General features: G+C 36.3%; 1 protein-coding gene across 3 annotated transcripts; it reads right to left on the bottom strand.

Moving 5' to 3' along the window:
- Nucleotides 1-9,060: 9,060 nt before the first annotated feature.
- Nucleotides 9,061-17,743, bottom strand: LOC108985575 (probable protein phosphatase 2C 52). 3 transcript variants are annotated; one of them, XM_018957919.2, is made up of 6 exons: nt 17,534-17,743; nt 15,271-15,775; nt 14,840-15,187; nt 14,640-14,757; nt 14,324-14,547; nt 9,061-9,852 (listed from the first exon to the last, which is right to left on the bottom strand). In XM_018957919.2, exons 2-6 carry the CDS (start codon nt 15,514-15,516, stop codon nt 9,373-9,375), a joined length of 1,416 nt encoding a protein of 471 aa, XP_018813464.1. In that variant the 5' UTR covers nt 15,517-15,775; nt 17,534-17,743; the 3' UTR covers nt 9,061-9,372. The 3 variants fall into 3 exon arrangements, with proteins under 3 accessions (XP_018813464.1, XP_035549218.1, XP_035549221.1); XM_035693325.1 differs by lacking the exon at nt 17,534-17,743 and adding an exon at nt 17,349-17,496; XM_035693328.1 differs by lacking the exon at nt 17,534-17,743 and adding an exon at nt 16,559-16,680.
- Between the last annotated feature and the right edge of the window lie 1,388 nt (nt 17,744-19,131).

A 19,131-nucleotide genomic window follows, 5' to 3' on the forward strand; every position in this document is an offset into this window, starting at 1 on the left:
TCCATTTTCTGTATTTGATACCTTCTTGTTACATCTTTTGTACTAAACTATAAGAGTTGCCTCCACACAAATCAACCGAAACACGTCGATGTCGGTGTGTCAACATAATCTTGATATCTACATATTACCAAGACTAAGTCCTCAATATCAATCTGTTATAGTTGAATCTTTAAGTTTAGTTGTATGGTTCAATGTTTATGATTGAAGATGGCTTTGCCGTGTTCTAAAGACCAAATCAGCCTTCTGTCTGATCATGGATAGCTAGTGTAGCAACCTGAGATCAAAAGAAGGATATCTTCCAGTAGGAAAGAAAAAGTGAACATAGGTGTGATAGCAAGCAGTACTTTTATTTACTGAAGATAAATAAAAGAAGGTAAGCACTCAATTTATATGAATTTAATTCTGCTATAGTCTTGTGTTAAGGTTTGTGTAAAATGCTCTCTGATGCAAGAACCACGAATCCTTCCAGTATTCGATTGATAAATTAAAATAATAGTCAACCCAACCCAACAACACCGTTGGGGTTCTCTCCAAATTTTACTCTTGCCATATGCACTCTGTTTTACATCCTCCTTGTATAGATTATGGTAAGCTGTAATATTCCAAGAATATAAATAAGACAAAACTAGAGACACTCTCTATAAGGAGAGATTATTACAAAACATTGTTTTCTTTATGGTATCATAGAGCAAAGGCTCACACCCTTTTGATCCTTCCTGTTGCCTCATTTTTTTTCCCTTTCTTTTCTCTGGTCTATACTCTCTGTCCTTCATGGCCTCTCCTTCAGTTAACGTGGAAAATTTTGTGACCTTGCATTTAAAGCAAGACAACTATCCTTTATGGAGGGAACAAATTATAGGCTTGGTCGAGAGCCAAGACCTTGTTGGCTTACTCACAGGGGAATTATCCACCCCAGCTCAATTCATCTCATGTCTTGAAAGTTCTTGTGATGGACAACTTCAAATTAATCCCGAGTACAATACATTTGGACAGACTTCTTAGAGGATGGATTATTGGCATACTGATTGAAAAAGCTTTAGGTCTGGTCATTGAGCTAGAAACTACAAAATATGGCAACCACTAAAGGAAGTCTATGCCTAAGCTTCCCAAGAGCGCCAGTTTCAACTACAGAAGCAACTCTGTTACATGCTTAGCAACCATAGGAACCCCTCTCCATGATCGAAACAAAGTCTTCTCTCTTCTCAACAACTTAGTTCCAAAATATGAGCCATTCACCACTGCCATGCTAAAACCTCCAATGCCCTCATACACAGAAATTATCCCCCTCCTTCAAAGTTATGAAACACGCCTTACCCTGCATGAAATCGAGACTACTGCTCATGTTGCTTTCTACTCGAACAAAAACCAACATCCAAAACTTGACTCACGGCCACGATAGGGGAGTTCCCAGAAATTTCACTCGCAGCAACATTTTTCTTCCAAGGTAAGGGTTTCCATCCCTAACAATCTTGGCCCAACAACAGCTATGGTCAGACCCAACAAAACCATGCTTCTAATAGATAGTGTAGTGACTTGCCAGGTCTGTGGAAAAAAAGAACATGAAGCCCTTCAATGCTGGCAGCAATTTGACGAAGCTTACCAAGATGATGAAGTTCCACAAGCATTAGCAGCAATGACAACATCCAATGGGGCTGATGAAGAGTGGATGGTTGATTTGGGGGTCTCGGCACATATGACTACACACTCGGGTATATTACAAAACTTACGCCCCCTATCATGGTTGTGATCATGTCTTGGTCGACAATGGTACAATGTTGCCGATCACTCATATTGGTGAAACCTATGTTGGTAATCCTCCAAACTCTATTAAATTTGATAATGGTTTACTAGTCCTTGATCTCGAAAAAAAATTACTTTCTATTGGGCAATTAACTACTGATTATCCTATTAATTGTGAGTATTTTGGTGTTGGATTCACAATAAAGGATAGGAATACCAACAGAATACTGCTGACAGTCCACAAGCAAGGAAATTTGTATAGCCTAGCCACCTCCCCGAAAGCTCATTTTTCAGTGCGCTTTTAAGCTGTAGACAAGCATCTTTGGCATCAACGACCATCCTCAAGCTGCAACCCTCCAATCTCTCCAATCTCTTGGTTTAATAAAAATAATTGGCCCAAATAAGCCATTTTCTATAAATAGTTGTCAACTTGACAAAACAAGTTGTTTACCTTTTATTTCTTCCTCAAAAAAGTTTGGACTTTTCAAAAAAATTCATTGTGATCTTTGGGGTTCTTCTCCCATTAATTCTATTGATAAATTTTCTCACTCTGCAATTTTAATTGATGATTTTAGCCAATATATGTGGTTCATTCCTTTAAAAAGTAAGTCTGATTTTTTCTCATCATTAAAGTTTTCCAATAGAAAAATTCTATTCCAATATGATGGCGGTGGCGAATTTACAAGCAAAGCACTCACCACTTTTTTACAAGATAATTGTATTATTCATAATATTTCTTGTCTGCACACCTAGGAGCAAAATGGTGTTGGTGAGCAATGCCATCGTACTCTATCTGCGAATTAGGTCGTACTATGTTGTATCATAGTTAGTAGTAGGTCTATGCGATTTTGGATTGAGGCCTTCTCAGCAGCGGTTTATTTAATAAATCGTCTTCCTTCCGCAAGCCTTGCTCACGAGTCTCCTTTACGGTTATCACCCTAAGTACTCCTCTCTTGTCTCTATGGATTTTTGAGTCTACATATTTTCCATATTTATGGAATAACACCAACAATAACACCAACCATAAAGGTCACAAGTGTTTTCATCCCCCCACTAGACGTATTTATATATCCCATCATGTTATTTTTTATGAGATGAATTTTCCCTTCAAACACATTGCAAGTCTTCACTATCCCACCTCCCTGTCTCATACTCTCTGTTTTCTTGGATTGGTCATCACCCCAATCTTTCTCTTCTTTTTTTTTTTTTTTCCCAAACAAGATAAGCATAGCAAAGATTAAAACTAAACGATTACAAAGATACAAGAGAAAAATAAAAAAGCAAAGAGAGTCCCCTACAATCATCCCTCAACAAACAACACCAACACCAACACCAAAATAAAAACAAAGAGAAAAATAAAAAAGTGGGTTATTAAGGCAAAAGATTGACTCCAACCCATTCCCACAAGGAGAAGCCACTTTAAAGCGATTTTAATATAGTCTGATAAACAGACTATAAACCTACGACTAAAAGCCGCAGGTGAGGGGGGTGTGCTGCTTTTTGGTGACATGGTCCGGCTGAAAGAGGCTATCATGACCACATCATATTGATCGTTGGTTAGGGAAAACAGGAACATATGAGAATAACAACGTGTAGATGACCCAATACACCAGAGTAGGACCACCCCAATCTTTCTCTTATTTTCCCTTAGTGATAACTACACCTATTGGTGCTAATATACCTTCCATGTTATCACCTCCCTCCCCATTATTGCATGCCCACTAACCACTAACACCCATGGCACATCCTAACACTTAGAGCATTCTCAGTGGCTTATATATAATACAAAAAATGTAAATTATTTACAAAATTGTTCATAAAATGAGTTTCATCCAATTATGTAAAAGAACATGTAAAATACAAATTGCTACAGTAACCCACTACATGTAGTGAGTAATGTTCATCCTTCAAACAAGTTTTTTATTATTTATACGTTATTTACTCCTTCATTTACTTTTACTTTTACATTCCAATACAAATTATTTTTATTGTTCATCATTTAAAACACCTCTATTTTATTTTTTTTCTAAAAAATATCTTAGAAATATTATTTATCCAATTTTCTCATATTTTGATTTTATTTTTAATTTTTTTTGTCATATATATTTTTATTTTGTGTATAGAATTGAATTATATTACATTGTATATAATAATATATTGCAAATATAAAAATATATATATATATATGTGGATATTACAAATTTATTGGTGGAAAGGAAATGTTTAAAAAAACTAAAAAAATATTATTTAAATTATATGAAAAAAAAATAGATAAGCTGATGTATGATATATTATAAAAATCAATACGTAAAATAGAAAAATAAAATTTGATGATGTATTTTAAAGAATAAGATAAAGAAATCTTTCTAAATGCTCTAACAACCCTTCACATGCAAGTTCCCAAGACAAGACTTTTCATAATACACATGGCACCGTCAAGCACTAACATCCCTCCTCATGCACATCATCAACCCACTTTTGATCCATCACATGTGCCTCCCACACATTTTTAGTTGACACCTGAAACACCTTGTCGCCCTATTCTCACTCGATCCAAAATGGGTATACATAAACCAAATCCCAAATAAGCTCACCTTCATGATGTTTTACCCATTTCCCATGAACCTAAGACCTTCTGTTCTGCCCTCAAACATGAAGGCTAGCTCCAAGCTATGAACAATGAATTAGACGTTCTTCACAAAAATAATATATGGAATTCAGTTCTCCACACCTCCTACTTGCACATCATTGATAGTAAATGGGTTTTTAAAACCAAATTCATAGCAGATGGCTCATTTGACCGCCTTAAAGCTTGATTAGTGGCAAAATATTATCAAGTTGATTGAGCTTATTACTCAGAAACCTTATCCCTTGTCATCAAACCTATTCGTACTATCCTTATGTCGCATTAGTTCAAAAATGGGATATTTTCCAGTTAGATGTCAAAAGAGTTGATTACTCGAAAACCTTATCCCCCGTCACCAAACCAAGAACTATTCGTACTATCCTTACATCGCATTAGTTCGAAAATGGGATATTTTCCAGTTAGATGTCAAAAGTGTCTTTTTACATTTTATTTTATTTTTAAATGAATCTATTTTTATGGAACAACCCCTAGTTTTATTCACAAGGACTTTCCTAATCATGTATGCAAGTTACATTGAGCTATTTATGGCCTAAAGTAGGTTCTTCATGCATGGTTTGATCATATAGTACATTTCTTTTAGATGTTGGGTTCTTTTGCAACATTTCTAACCCCTCACTGTTTATATGGCATCTCTCTCATTGCACTTTTTTTTTATTACTTTATATGGATGATATTATCCTTACTAGTTCTAATCCAACTTTACGTAATGATTCTTGCTCTCAATCATGAGTTTGCTATGAAAGATTTTTGACCTTTACATTATTTCCTTGGCATTCAAGTGACTAATATGACTAACGGTTTATTGCTTTCTCAGACCAAATACGTTTGAGATATTCTTTTTCGTGCTCAGATGAAAGATTGTCAACCAATGTCAACTCTTATGACTCAAAAAACTAAAGACTCCACCAACACAAATCCATACTCTGATCCGTCACATTATCGGAGTATTGTTGGTGCTCTTCAAGGAACAGCTAACTTTGGCATTGAATTACACTCCAACTCGCTCTAGAATTATATGCCTTTTTCTGATGCTGATTGGGCAGGATGCCCTGAGACTCGTCATTCCACCACCAATTTCTGCACATTTCTTGGCAACAATCGCATCTCTTGGTGTGCCAAAAAAATAAAGTACAATATCAAGATCCAACACTGAAGCTTAATACAGTGTTATGGCCTATACTACTACTGAACTGACTTGGCTCGCCTCACTTCTTCGTGATCTTGGTGTTAGACTACCAAAAGCACCTAATTTGTTTTGTGACAATCTTAGTGCCCTTCATCTAACTTGCAACCCTATGCTCCATGCTCACAGTAAACATATTGAGGTCTATTATCACTATGATTGAGAACAGGTCACACTCGGGCTTCTTCAAACACAACAAGTTCATTCTTCCTCGCAAGTTGCCAATATTTTTACAAAATCCTTTACTCGTTTTACTTTTGCTCAATTACATCCCTAACTCAACCTCATTCCTCAGTTCAAATTGCAGGGGGTATTGAAAATAATAGTCAACCTCAAGCCAACAATTGAAAGTTTACAAACCAAGCAGCAATTATTGAATAAAATCCTCGATGATTGCAACCCAATGGCACGCAAGCTTCCTAATGCAACAACCTTAAATCACAGCATATATGCTCTTTACTGTTGGACTGTTCTCCAATTTTACCCTTGCCATATGTACTGTGTTCTACTTCCTCCTTGTATAGATTATGGTAAACTGTAACATTCCAAGAATATAAATAAGACAAACTAGAAACACTCTCTATAAGGAGAGATCATTACAAAACATTGTTTTCTTTACAACTTTGACATCTTTGTTTTTAATGGGAAAAAAATATCATTGATGAGAAATATTACAAAATTTTATCAATCCATACAACCTGAGAAATAAAATTTGGAACATAATCCCACCACATTTCAATGCTTTCTACATTCCAAGTATAGCGGGCAAGCTTATAAGCTATCTCATTTCCTAGTCGATTGACATGTTGAACTTGACAACCTCTGAACAACTTCTTCAGGTTTTTTGTTTCTCTTAGCAGGATCCCTAGAATTGATGAAGTTTTTTCTGCATCTTGTAGCTCTTTTACCATCAACAAGTGGTCACTTTCAAGAATAAGCTCAGTAATACCCATGTTAACACAAAATTGAAAGCCTCTTAACATTACTAATAATTCAATAGATTCTGGATCATTAACTTCATTTTCTACTTTGCTGGCAGCATAACTATTTATTCTTTATTATCTCTAATTATTCTTCATTTTCAACAACCCAGGGTTGACTATGTCGAGACCTTCTCCCCTATGGTTAAACCCACTACCATTCGCATCATTCTTTCATTGAATGTTTCATCTAATTGGTCTCTACAGCAAATGGACATACAAAACGCCTTTCTACATGGTGATCTCGAAGAAGCTATTTATATGCAACAACCCACTGGGTTTGTGCATCCTGAGTATCCATCATATGCGTGTAAGCTAAGAAATGCCATTTATGGTCTTAAACGGGCTCATAGAGCCTGGTTCTCAAAACTCAACAACAAGTTGTTTTCATTGGGTTTTCAAGAGTCAAAATCTGATACATCATTGTTTGTGTATAGAAATAATTCTCATGTCATTTTTGTTCTTATTTATGTAGATAACATCATTGTTACAGGTTTTGATTCTAGCTTAATTTTAGAATTCATTTCTGTCCTTGGTACTTCTTTTCCTGTCAAACACCTTGGTCAATTACATTATTTCCTAGGTATTGAAATCCGTCAAAACAATCAAGGTCTGTTTCTTTGTCAATCTAAATATATCTTGGATCTATTACAAAGAACAAATATGCAAAATGCAAAAACCGTTCCAACTTCAATGTTTGTCACCACTAAACTTTCAGCCTTTGACAGTTCCTCATTTGAAGATCCTCTCACTTATAGGAGTGTTGTAGGAAGTCTTCAATATTTATCTTTTACTTGCCCGGACATATCTTTCGCTATCAACAAAGTCTGTCAATACATGCATAATCCAAAAAATTCACATTGGTAAGCAGTCAAAAGGATACTTAGGTACCTTACACTCACTTCTCACCTTGGTTTGTTTTTCTCTAAATCTCTCACTGCAATATCTCTGCCTTCTCTTATGGTGATTGGGAGGGATGCCTGGATGATAGAAAATCTACTAGAGGATTTTATGTGTTTTTTTGTTCTAATTTGGTGTCTTGGGCTCCAAAAAGCAGCCTACTATTGCACGTTCTTCAACTAAGGCTGAATATAAAGCAGTTGCTAAGACCACTTGTGAAGTATTATAGATTCAATCACTTTTACAGGAACTAGAAATTTTTTTTGAAGATCCACCAAAACTATGGTGTGACAATTTGAGGGCAACTTATTTAACTGTAAATCCAGTTCTACATGCTCATACTAAACATGTAGAATTAGATTATCATTTTGTAAGGGATAGAGTTGCAGCCAAGACTCTTACAGTCTCATTTCTGTCTAGCAAAGATCAGCTAGCAGACATCTTAACCAAACCTTTGTCTACTGCACGTTTTCAATTTCTGTGTTCAAGCCTCACTCTCAACCCAGTGCCGCTTGAATCGCAGGGAGCTGTTGAGGAAATTGATCACTCACAGTAGCACTCTACTACACGAGCACAGATTGCAGCAGGACAGAGCACTCACAACAGCACTCCACTACACAAGCACGGACTGCAGCAGGACAAGGCAAGATAGCAACATAATTGTTGTGTAATAGAGCAAGGACAGCAAGGGAGCAATGCAGTAGGACCACTAAAGGCAGATGTGGCTATATGCGGAATACTGAGCAATAAAGAATATTCTTGTAAAGGGATAGGTGTCATAAAACCATAGTATAGGTTGGTGTAAAGTTTGTCTATATATATTGATTGTAAACGCACTGAGAAGCAATGAGAAAGCATAGGAATACGAGATTGAGGTTTCCTTTAGAACTTTTGTCAAACACTATGGGCATGATTCTCCATAACTCAATATTCCCCAAGCATCCCCCAAGTGTTATCTAATCCTAAGAGATAAGATGGAAGAAAAATAGGTGACATGATACAATCTTGACGGTCAAATTTGAATGAGCGATATAAATTTCAACGTTTTGATAGTTTAATGTGAAAATGGAGGATGCAAAATATAGATTTCGCCTTTTATAAAAAACAGTGTGTACATTAGACTACCGAAATTAAACTATTTCAGTCACGAGGGGGTGATGCAAATCGCAGAATCCACCAAAGATAGACCGTCCGTGCAATGAAGGAAATCTACCCTAGCTAAGGGCCACCATCACAAGATGGGGGGGATTACTTGCCTGGAGCACTTGCTCTTAGTTGCCTCAAAACAAAGTATGTTTGTCGCAGGTTATAGACCTTCCTCACTTCTCGATAGTGGGCAAAATCTCGCCCATAAAGGTGGAGATGCCTTCTCGTCCACATGGAAAGCTCCCACCACCCCATCAATGTCGATGGTAGAGTGGAGATCTCCCACCACCCATGACATGTGGAACCGTGTTTTTTAAATTTTGTTTATGTTTTCCTTTTTCTTTCTATGGTTTGCTTTTTTAATGTTTTCCTTTCTTGTCTTTTTTTCCTTCTCTCTCAAACGTCCACCATATATATTGATACGTCAGTAAAGAACATTGATAGAAAATTAGGTGGAAGTCTCGAGTCTCAAAGACGACAGAAAAACTGGATAACCGTGCCAATTGTGGTGTTACAACAACGCATATATAAATATCTTCATGCAACTGGATATTATTTTTACAGAAACTGGAGCATTGCTGATTCACATTTCCGTTGATGAAAGTGATGACCACTAAATTTTTGGCAATACAAAAGAACAAAACATTGCAGCTTTTAATGTTGCATCCACAAACCTTGGTCACAATGCCACCAACCCAGAAAATTTTCTTGGATTTTGTAAGTTGCAAAGACCAAGAAAATACAACAGAACCAGCCCCATTCCACTTCAACTGAAATCACAAAATTTCAGGGTTTGGCCTCTCATCAGAGAATCTAGGAAGTTGTACAATCGAGTTCACTCGGGTGACCCCTTCCAAACCTGACCAATTCTGATCTTCAGCTGCTACTGCTTCCTCATTTCCTTCGACCTCAATAGGTAGTCGTCCATAGGTATCATTTTCTTCTGATGATCTGACTGTGAAGTTCCTTTGCAAAGATGGCTCAGACTTCTGCCCATCATCAGATTCAATGGCATTACCGGAATGATTGCTCTGAAGAGTTGCAGAAGAAAAGTTTTGCTCATCATAATCAGATTCAGCATCCATTTTCCCATCCAAAAATAAGCAAACCACTGCACAGTCATCCATCTTCGAAGTTGGGTATTTCAGTTTCCATTCCCGTGCAGCTGAGTCCACCAGGATCCTTGCAGCTGATGACCGGGTTGGAGCCATCGATACTATCTCAACCACTTCTTCATTGCTCAAGACATCCCATACCTGTAATAAAACCAAATTAGAACGTTCAACAGATAAAAGGAACAAATAACATGAAACAAAAAAACAAACAAGCGCATTGATTCAACAGTTAAAACAACACCCAACATTTATGTGATACAAGGCCTAAAAGATGAGAAACATAAAAATATTCACATAGTCGTGCATGTTTTTTCTCCAATAACCAACTTCAAATTTATGTAATTTGGAAAACAGTCTTGAATCCTCTTTGGTTCGAATTTATGCTGGTCCGTCTATCCATCCTGGCAACCTATCCTTGTGCATACCATATTTCACTTTAGGGACCCATCCAATCAGGTATATTTGGAACCTAAACACATCTCAACTCATCATTACAACTTTTTCAAATTCCAACACAAAATATAATAAACAATTCAACTTTTTCAAATCCCAAAATAATAATAATATTAAAAAATAATATTCTAATAATATTTTATCATCTCAACTCAACTTAACTCATTTCAACATCCAAACGCAGCTACCTCTACCATAGGGTATTCATAAGATTTTCTTGATAAATGAAAGGGTGACAAAGAATTTAAGCAGATTACACAATGGAGCATGATGAGCATTTGGGAACTTATTTTCCCAAGACTACAAATCAAGGAAACGCAAAGAAATGATCCAAAAGTTAATCATAAGAGCAATGCTAAAGCTACCAAGAAATATATAAAAAGGAAGTTTACCAACTCACAAAACTTAATGTGATACATCAGATCTACTATACAATAAAGAGTTTTACAACTTGGCATACCGCATCAAGGCACATCAATTTGCAAAGTAGTTTTTTGTAGTTATCTTTCTAGGCCTAGCAGTTCTCTAGTCATAACAGTGAACTCTCAATCAAGGGTACCATGGCACACAGCACATGCCACAATTACATACCAGATTAAACCTGTTTGGGTACACAAACTAGGATACGAAAGCAAGGACTATCACTTAAAATGTAGGTTTAAACTTAGTGGGGGTATCTTAATAAAGGAGATCTAAACCTACATTTGAAGTGATAGTCCTTGCTTTCATGTGGGGATTGTAATCATCTTAGCAAACAGCATCAGTTAATACATGCAGGGCCGTAGGGCTTTCATGAGGGAGATTGGATTTATCCCAAATGTGACAATGTTAACTTTGGGGCTCTGTTTTTCTTTTCTTTTCTTGTGACTGTTGATGAAGAAATTGAAAGATGCTTTTCAACGCTTGAATAATGCATATGCATATATACAAGATGAAGAAGAAGGTAGTTCTGGTGCACAAAATCGAAAACACAAATCAATCAACCGACAAAGTAACTACTAGTACAACTAGTAGAGTAGAGGATGGGAGGGCATTGAGGATGGCCCAGTTCAAGAAACATTTGGAGTCCGCAAATTCTTTGCAAAGCAAAACAAAATTAAATAGATACCAAGCTGCGAATTGTAAGGAAGATCATAGAAGTTTGGCATATTGGCTTGGTGAAAAATTAACTCAGTTAGATATCACGTGCTTTCAAAAGTTGCATGAGATGCTCTTGCAATTCTGGGATCTATGTTTGCCTCTGAATTGGCATTTAGTATGGCAGACCGGGCTCTTGATCCTTTTCATGGTAGTTTATCTCCAGTTTTAAAAAGCTCAAAATATGCATATGTCAATTTTTGTTTATAAAACTTGTGGAGGAAGTTGCGAGTTCCTCACAACCCCTGCTGACACTATTGACGATGATTGAGGTGAGCATGCATACATTATATATTTTTACAAGTCAATTGTTTCAAGAGAAATGAAGTTCTTCATCCAAAATTTTGTTATCCTTAGCCCACCCTGTGTTTGGGCTTTTGCCTATTTTCATGAATGAATTCTTGATTACCAATAAAAAAATTTTTATCCTTGACCACATTAGCTGATGTATCATGTGTTAAGGGACTCTTAATTTAAGTGGTTAACCTATGAAATCACTTAATGCATAACATCATTTGGTGTGACTAACGATGTTAAAATCAAGGATGAAGAGCCGTATTTTTCTTGTTTTAAATGTCTGTGAACATATCTTTGATGGACTTCAAGAAGTGAATTTGGAGATCCTAATATCAAAATTTCAGTTGAAGTTTCCACTTTCGTTGTTGCATGCCTATATCATGAGTAACTTATACTCTGCTGTAGAGGTTTTGTTTTGGAACTTAAATTGGTCTGATTTGGTATGCATCAGACATAGTCTGTATATATGTATGGATGGATATTCATTGGGATTCTTCTTCTTATTCTTCTTGTTAGCAACATGTCGACTACATCAAAGTGGGAGTTGTGCATGGATGACTTGAGGATTGTTGAGGGGATTGTGATTTGTGAAGGCAAAGTATGCCATAGCCTTGTGCTCTCTTTTTGGTTTTATACTTCTGTTATGTTATAAACTTTATAAACTTTCTGTTTGACTTATATTAATATTTTACTTTTGGTTGAATTCAAAATCTCTGTTGGGGTTGTAAAATTTTAATCTTACACTTTCTGTTGGGTACTTGGGTTTGCACTACCTGAGTTGGTTCTAATCTTGTAATATCTCTCTTTTTTATAGCTGAGTTTGTGCATTTATGATTTATCTATAAATGGGGGTGCAATCAGTTTCATGGTTTTTTATTACAGCCCTTATGTCTACTTGAGTTCCTAATGGTTTTTGCTTCTTTTTATTTAATTGAGTTCTGTACTTTTTCTGACTTGGAAACTTTAATTGGAGAATAGAATTTGCCAATCGGGCCTTGAATTGGAAATAGTCTTTTGCTTTAATTTTTATTTTGTTGATTGGGCCCAAAAATTAAAACCATCTAAAGCCAAAATCTAAAGCCCAAAGTGACTAATCCCGAAAAACCAACTGCACTAACACAAACCAATTTGAACTGGTTTGTATGTTTTTTTCAGAACCGAACCAGACTGACTACACCCACACACTCAACTAAGGGTGAAAACCGACCCCTTCGGCACGGTTTTTCGACAAAACCGATGCCGACCGACGCTTAAGTTTTGGTTGAGAAAACCGGTCGAAACCGGTCGATGGGGAGGAGAAACGCCGACACTGGCCGATCCTTCATTTCTGTGGCGGTTCACGGTCGATTCTCAGATCGAGCTTCGTCTGAGAGAGTAGAGACTAGAGAGAGAGAGAGAGAGGATGAGAACTGAGACGCAAGGAAGAAGACAGATTCATATCGAAACGACGCCGTTTGGTTTAATACGTTATTTGTTTTAATATTAAACCAAACGGCGTCGTTCTACTTATTTGTTTTAATACGTTATAAATAAAACAACACCGTTTGGTTTATTATCAAACGGCGTCGTTTCAGTTGTGTTTAAAACACAATTATAGGATTAAACAGTGCCGTTCCACTTAAACTTAAGTAGAACGGCATCGTTTTAAGTACAGAGTATATAAAAAAAAAATTAATTTCTTTAGTCGGCCGGTTCAGCGGTTTGAACTAGGTTCGAACCAATGCCGAACCGGCCGATATCGGTTTTCTCAATTTTGTACCGCATGCCGACCGGTTCTCCACCGGTTTCGGCCGGTTCCGAGCTCGGCCGACAGGTCTGGGTCGGTCCTGGTCGGTTCTCAGGTTTGTTGTACAGCCCTACACTCAACCACGTTTGCCTACCCATTCATAATACTAAAAGGCACTGGTGTTTAACCATTCAATGCCCCCAATCTTATAGGTAAGCTGCTTCTTTTGAGATCATAACTGATAACAAAAATGTGTCCAGCTCGATGATAATATGTTATAGCTCAAATCATTGCAAACTATGGTAATAGACACAGTATTATGAAAATTTTACATCTGAAATCAATATGCATTATGAGCACAGACGTACATAAATCAACATAGTTTGAACATGACGCTTTATGAAGCCATCCAACAGATCTAGAGCATCAAACTACTCATTTTCAGATCACAGTCACTCAGGTCGCAAAAGCCATACATAAAATAAGGGTAAAGGGATAAAGTATATAAGCATCAAAGAAGGGAACTAGTCGTACAATATGACCTGGTCAACCCGATAGTTATTTCGCAATGTGGTCAGCTCATTACCCCAGAATTTGTCCATCCAACTATTCATGTTTGGTGAAATGTCACAGAAGGATTCTTTCTATTGCAGTTGCTTGAATGTTAATTTCTGGAAACCATTTCACACACCTAACAAAAATCTCTAATTTCCATCAGATTATTAGTACAGAGAGTCATTATTAATGTTTTATTTTTTATTTTTTATGAATTGACATTGTAGGACGTGGTTCCCAGACATTGCAAAAGGGAGCTAGCAATTCCTAGTTTCCACCATATAAAGGACTTAGAAATGGCAAATTATATATAGGTTTACCCTTGCCCATGGATTTTGCAAACCGGACAGCAATTGAATTAAGATTAAGAAATTTGGTAAAATAACATAAAAGAAAAAGAGAAAGGAAAGAACAAATGCACGGAACAGAGAATGAAGAATTTACCCCATCTGAAGCAAGAACAATGAACTGATCTCTCTCGGTGAGTATCCGGTGAGAGAATTCAGGAATAGAGATCACCCCATATTCCTTCAAACAGAAATCCCCAAATGCTCGGGCCATTGCTAATCCAGGTGCATCATCAAATGGCAACCATACCCTAGGCACTTCAGGTTCATCTTGCAAAGCAAAGACCCTACCCTTGCACCGTTTAATCCTTTCTGCCTCCCCTATAGGAATTTGAATCACACCAAAGAAGAATTAGGCACACAACAACCACGTACTAGAGAAAAGTAACATAACAGAATAACATAGGGCATACTTGGTAAATCAGGCTTTAAATCAACAGTCAACTGGACTGCCACCAAGGAATCATTGCTGTCCTTAGATCCCATAATTGCTCGAGAATCCCCAATATATCCCATAAAAAGATTTGACCCCTATGAATAGAAACATTAAGAAGCGTAAACGCTAGTGGAATAAGGACCAGCATGGGTAAGTGGATGGTGATTTCAGGTGTACCTGTTTCACTAAAGTGACAGCAGTGCTACCACTACAAAAGCAGTCCAAATTTGGATGAGACCTCAGCTCTTTGTCCATAGCCTTGTATGACTTTAAGAAAGTTTCTCTCCATGAGGAAATCAATTTATCCTCCGGTGAGCAATCCTTCTCTGAATCTCCAGCATCTGATCTCTTGAGATTCCCTTTGAAACAAGTTGTATTTGACCCATTCTGTCTCGACTGACAAGAATGCAAGAATGATAATAGCTTTACCGGCAGGGCATCCCTCACTTTGCGTGCAACAAGATGGCCATGCGGACCATGTCCATCAAAGACACCACAAAATATCACATCTTCCGAGATGAAATCCTGCAGAAACTCAAATCCAGAATAAGAAACCAACCCACCAAGCATTATTAGATATCATTAGTATTTGAAGGAGCAAAACTTACTTCCCAAACAATCATGGCATCCTGGTTTATACCCTTGCGGCCCTGCTGCGTGAATATGCAAGACGTACGGCTCTTTCCATTCACAAAAATCCGGCTTGGTATGGATGGTAAATGCTGCAGGCCAACAACATGATCAGAGAACGTTCTCGTTCTCTTTTGCCCGCAAAAACAAGAGGGTGAAACTGTCTCTCCATTGCTCCTGCTACTGCAAGTACTTCGACTACTAGTTGAAACACAACCCCCCATTTCCTCAGCTCCAGAAAGATGGCGTTACATCAGATGTAATATGCTGACAAGATTTGCTTTGCCAGAACAGATCTCACATGGAATTCTGAGATCATTAAGAATAGTCAAACAAGAGATAACGACCAGCCAAACTCCAAAAGATTCCCACACGTCAATCCACAAGCCACTTTAAACCACCTATGTTGAAAACCGGCCTCATTTTATCCTAGTCAAGCGTGTAATTCGTTGGACGTTACGAGTATCTCGATGTTGAAACCAACTGAACAAAACGAGAAAATATTAGTTTATTGAATAGTTTAATCAAGAGAGTCACAAAACCAAGCAACGGCTGCAACATGGAAAACTCAACAACTCAAACAAATGGTATTAAAAAGCCTTCCATCCATGTGAATTACGAAAAACGAATATAAACTTAAAAGGCTGTCCTCATCGTTTGTGCTCCACTAGGATTAAATATTATAATACAAAACAAGTTGCCATAATTCATAGCAGTTTAATCCACAAAATTACTCCGTATCACAGGTATTGAGGCCATCGAAAATAGCAAACGAAGAACACACGATATATATATATATATATATGGCCCACTTTATAAAACAGCTTCTTATCTTTTCATTAACAAGGAATCAAGGCCAATGGAATCTCAAAAGACAACAAAAAGGCACAATCAAGAAGCCACTAGAGACAAATGAAGAAAAATGCGTTTGCGACTAGTATCGCTTCCGAATAACTAAGAACAAAAACAAGAAAAGTGATTATCCAGGCGATTCTCAAGAAATTCTACCTTTGCTGCTCAAAATATTAATAGCACTGACACAGATCCGCACACAAAGAACAAAAAACAGAAACTTTGCGTTCAATGAAAACATTTCACAACAAATTCATATTTAAACTCCGATTCTCCGTTTAGCAGTTAATAAAATATAGGAAAGTACTTTTAGGTATAAAAAATTTTAATTACATGGTTTTTTTTTTTTCAAAACAAAAGTGATGGGTATTCGTGCAAATTTCAAAATAAGAAAACCCATAAGAAAAAACTCACAATACAAGTTTTTATTTTTCTTTTTTCCCCTCTTTGTTCTCAGCAACCAAAGCGCAGTGGACTGGTCAGTGGAGACTTTTTCAACAGAGAGAGAAAGAGAGAGAGAGAGTGAGCAAAAGCAAATTTTGAAATCCCATTGGAGAGAGAACCCGAAAGAGATAAAGGCAAAGACCGAAAAGCAGAAAAGGACGAAACAAAGGTATAATTTTGTCAAAATAGTATCAAAGAACAAAACCAAAAAAGAGCATAAGAGATCTAAGTAAATGTTTCTTAACATTAAAAGAAATTATAAACAAAACTAGATACACAGTGCTAGTGTGCCGTTTGATTAACCAGAAAATGCTCGAGAAAACCTGGAAACAGAGAGTGAGAGATCAAGCTAATATTGCGTTAATTATTTTCAAAAGCATAACAAAATAAATAGAGTAACCAAAGATTACTGCTTTCCTGTTTTTGTACTGAGAAAATGTGAGGTACAAAAAAACAAAGCAATTCAAAACCTTAAAGTTTCTCCCAGAACCCGACTGCCTGAGCCGAAGCTCCACATTCGTAAAACTAAAGCAGGAGAAAACATGAAATCCAAGACATTACTGATTTTGTGTTATTTTCCTCTGTTATTTTTCCCCCTCCACCAAACTACAACCCAAAACGAAAATGAAAGAAACATAGAAGCAGTTGCTTGCACACGCAGATCTCTCATTACTAATGCCACTAAATAACCTTATGGGACAAGGTAGAAAACCTCAAGCAATAAAATTAAGCAATCACACATACCAATAATGGAAATTACCTAAATATCAAAAAACATCGAAAGAGAAAATAAATCAAGGAAAGAGGAAACGAAGAGTGGAATGGCAAGAAGATGCGCATGCAAAGTTTGAAAGAAAGAGGGATCTGGAAGAGAGAGATCGAGGGTAGTGCTAAAGTAAAACTGAAGAGTAGGAGTTTGGGCACTAGCAGCCGAAGGTTGGTTACCTGTTGTGTTTTGACAACTTACAACATAGGAATCAGAAAGGCAGGGAGAAAGAGAGAGGAGAGAAGATATTTGGGTTTGATTAGAAATTATACGGGACCGCTGGGAGTGGTGGAGGTAGTGGAGTGGAGCATTAATGGGAAAAGCAGGGCAAAAAGTGAAATACAGAGAGAGGGAAAGAGATTTGGCCAGCAGTTACTGTGGGCAGGAACAGCCGTGCACACCCCGGGAGAAATCAAATGATATAATATCAACAAAGGAACCTGCACACTGCCCTCTTCAAGGCGCGTCCATCCAACACTTGGTTGCTTGTTAACTATTTTATTTGATAAACAGAAATTTCATTTAGGAGGTTTGGATATTAAGATAAGATTAGATAATTTTAGATGAGTTGAATAAAATATTATTTTTTAATATTATTATTATTTAAAAATTTAAAAATTTTGAATTGTCTATTATATTTTATATAAAAATTTAAAAAAATTATAATAACAAATAAGATGGATTGAGAGTATTTTTATATCTAAACATTCATCAAATGGTTGGCTAAGAGATGAAATATAATAAATATTTTTTTATTATTTAAAATCACGTAATCAAATATTAAAAATAATACTAATAAAATAGATTATAAATAGTATTGGATATGAAATGAATAAAATCTCATTGCAAACAGTAAAAAAAAAAGAGATTGATTGACATAAAAAAAATGTGAAACTAGCTTAAGGTAAGTATGAGTTAGTTACTCTAAAGAACGAAGGAGGCCTCTATAAAAAGACGATACTACTATTAACATGGAATGATCTAACAACTCGGTAAGTAAAGACTTCTCTACACTCTTTGGGAGTTCTCTCTCCAAATTTTTACTCGAACAACATCTAATTCAACCTCTCATCAACCTTATTTCCTCCGTTATATATTGTACAATCATAAAATATAATAGATTTACCTTCAAGCAATAGGTGAGTAGACTTTCATGTCAAATCAAGTAAATCTCGATATTTCTTTATTTATATTTTATATATTTTATTTATTATTTATTTCATATACGAGCATCTAAATATTGATTATCATGAATCATTCACCATATTATTAGATTCTGGCCACGCCAAAAAATTACATCATGTCATCAACAATTAATATTACCTTTTTGCATAATAATATTGGGGGATTATGCTATTTCAAAACCCAATTGTATGGATTTGGCACTGCATAATCTCCGGTTAACAATTTAATATTTGCACACTCTTGTTATTATGAATGGCTCGTGTATCCTTCGTGGATAGTTTCTCGAAGATGTCCATAACGGGAAAGAAACCAAGTCCTAATAGCATTAATATCGTTAAGTTCAGATGTTTTTAAGTTCGCTAGCTAAACTTTATTACTTACTATGCATTTATTTTTTATTTTTTTATTTTCGAAAAGAAATAAGAATTTCATTAAAATAATTAGGTAATACAGGACTTATCAGACTGAATCACAAACATAACATCTAAGAGACAATCCTCAATCCATACAGACTCGTTTTCTAAACTTATACCAATTTTTGTAGCATTGTGAGTAGCATGGTTGCTGCATCTTCTGGTAAAACATAATTTCC

This window comes from Juglans regia, chromosome 1, assembly GCF_001411555.2.
Source record: "Juglans regia cultivar Chandler chromosome 1, Walnut 2.0, whole genome shotgun sequence".
NCBI classification, from domain to species: Eukaryota; Viridiplantae; Streptophyta; class Magnoliopsida; order Fagales; family Juglandaceae; genus Juglans; species Juglans regia.

Coding starts and splice junctions, on each gene's coding strand:
- LOC108985575 (XM_018957919.2), bottom strand. CDS start 15,516: ATGGGGGGTTGTGTTTCAACTAGTAGTCGAAGTACTTGCAGTAGCAGG. Junction 14,758..14,839: donor CTGTCACTTTAGTGAAACAG/GTACACCTGAAA, acceptor TTCTATTCATAG/GGGTCAAATCTTTTTATGGG. Junction 9,853..14,323: donor TTGTTCTTGCTTCAGATGGG/GTAAATTCTTCA, acceptor GTTTTATTACAG/GTATGGGATGTCTTGAGCAA.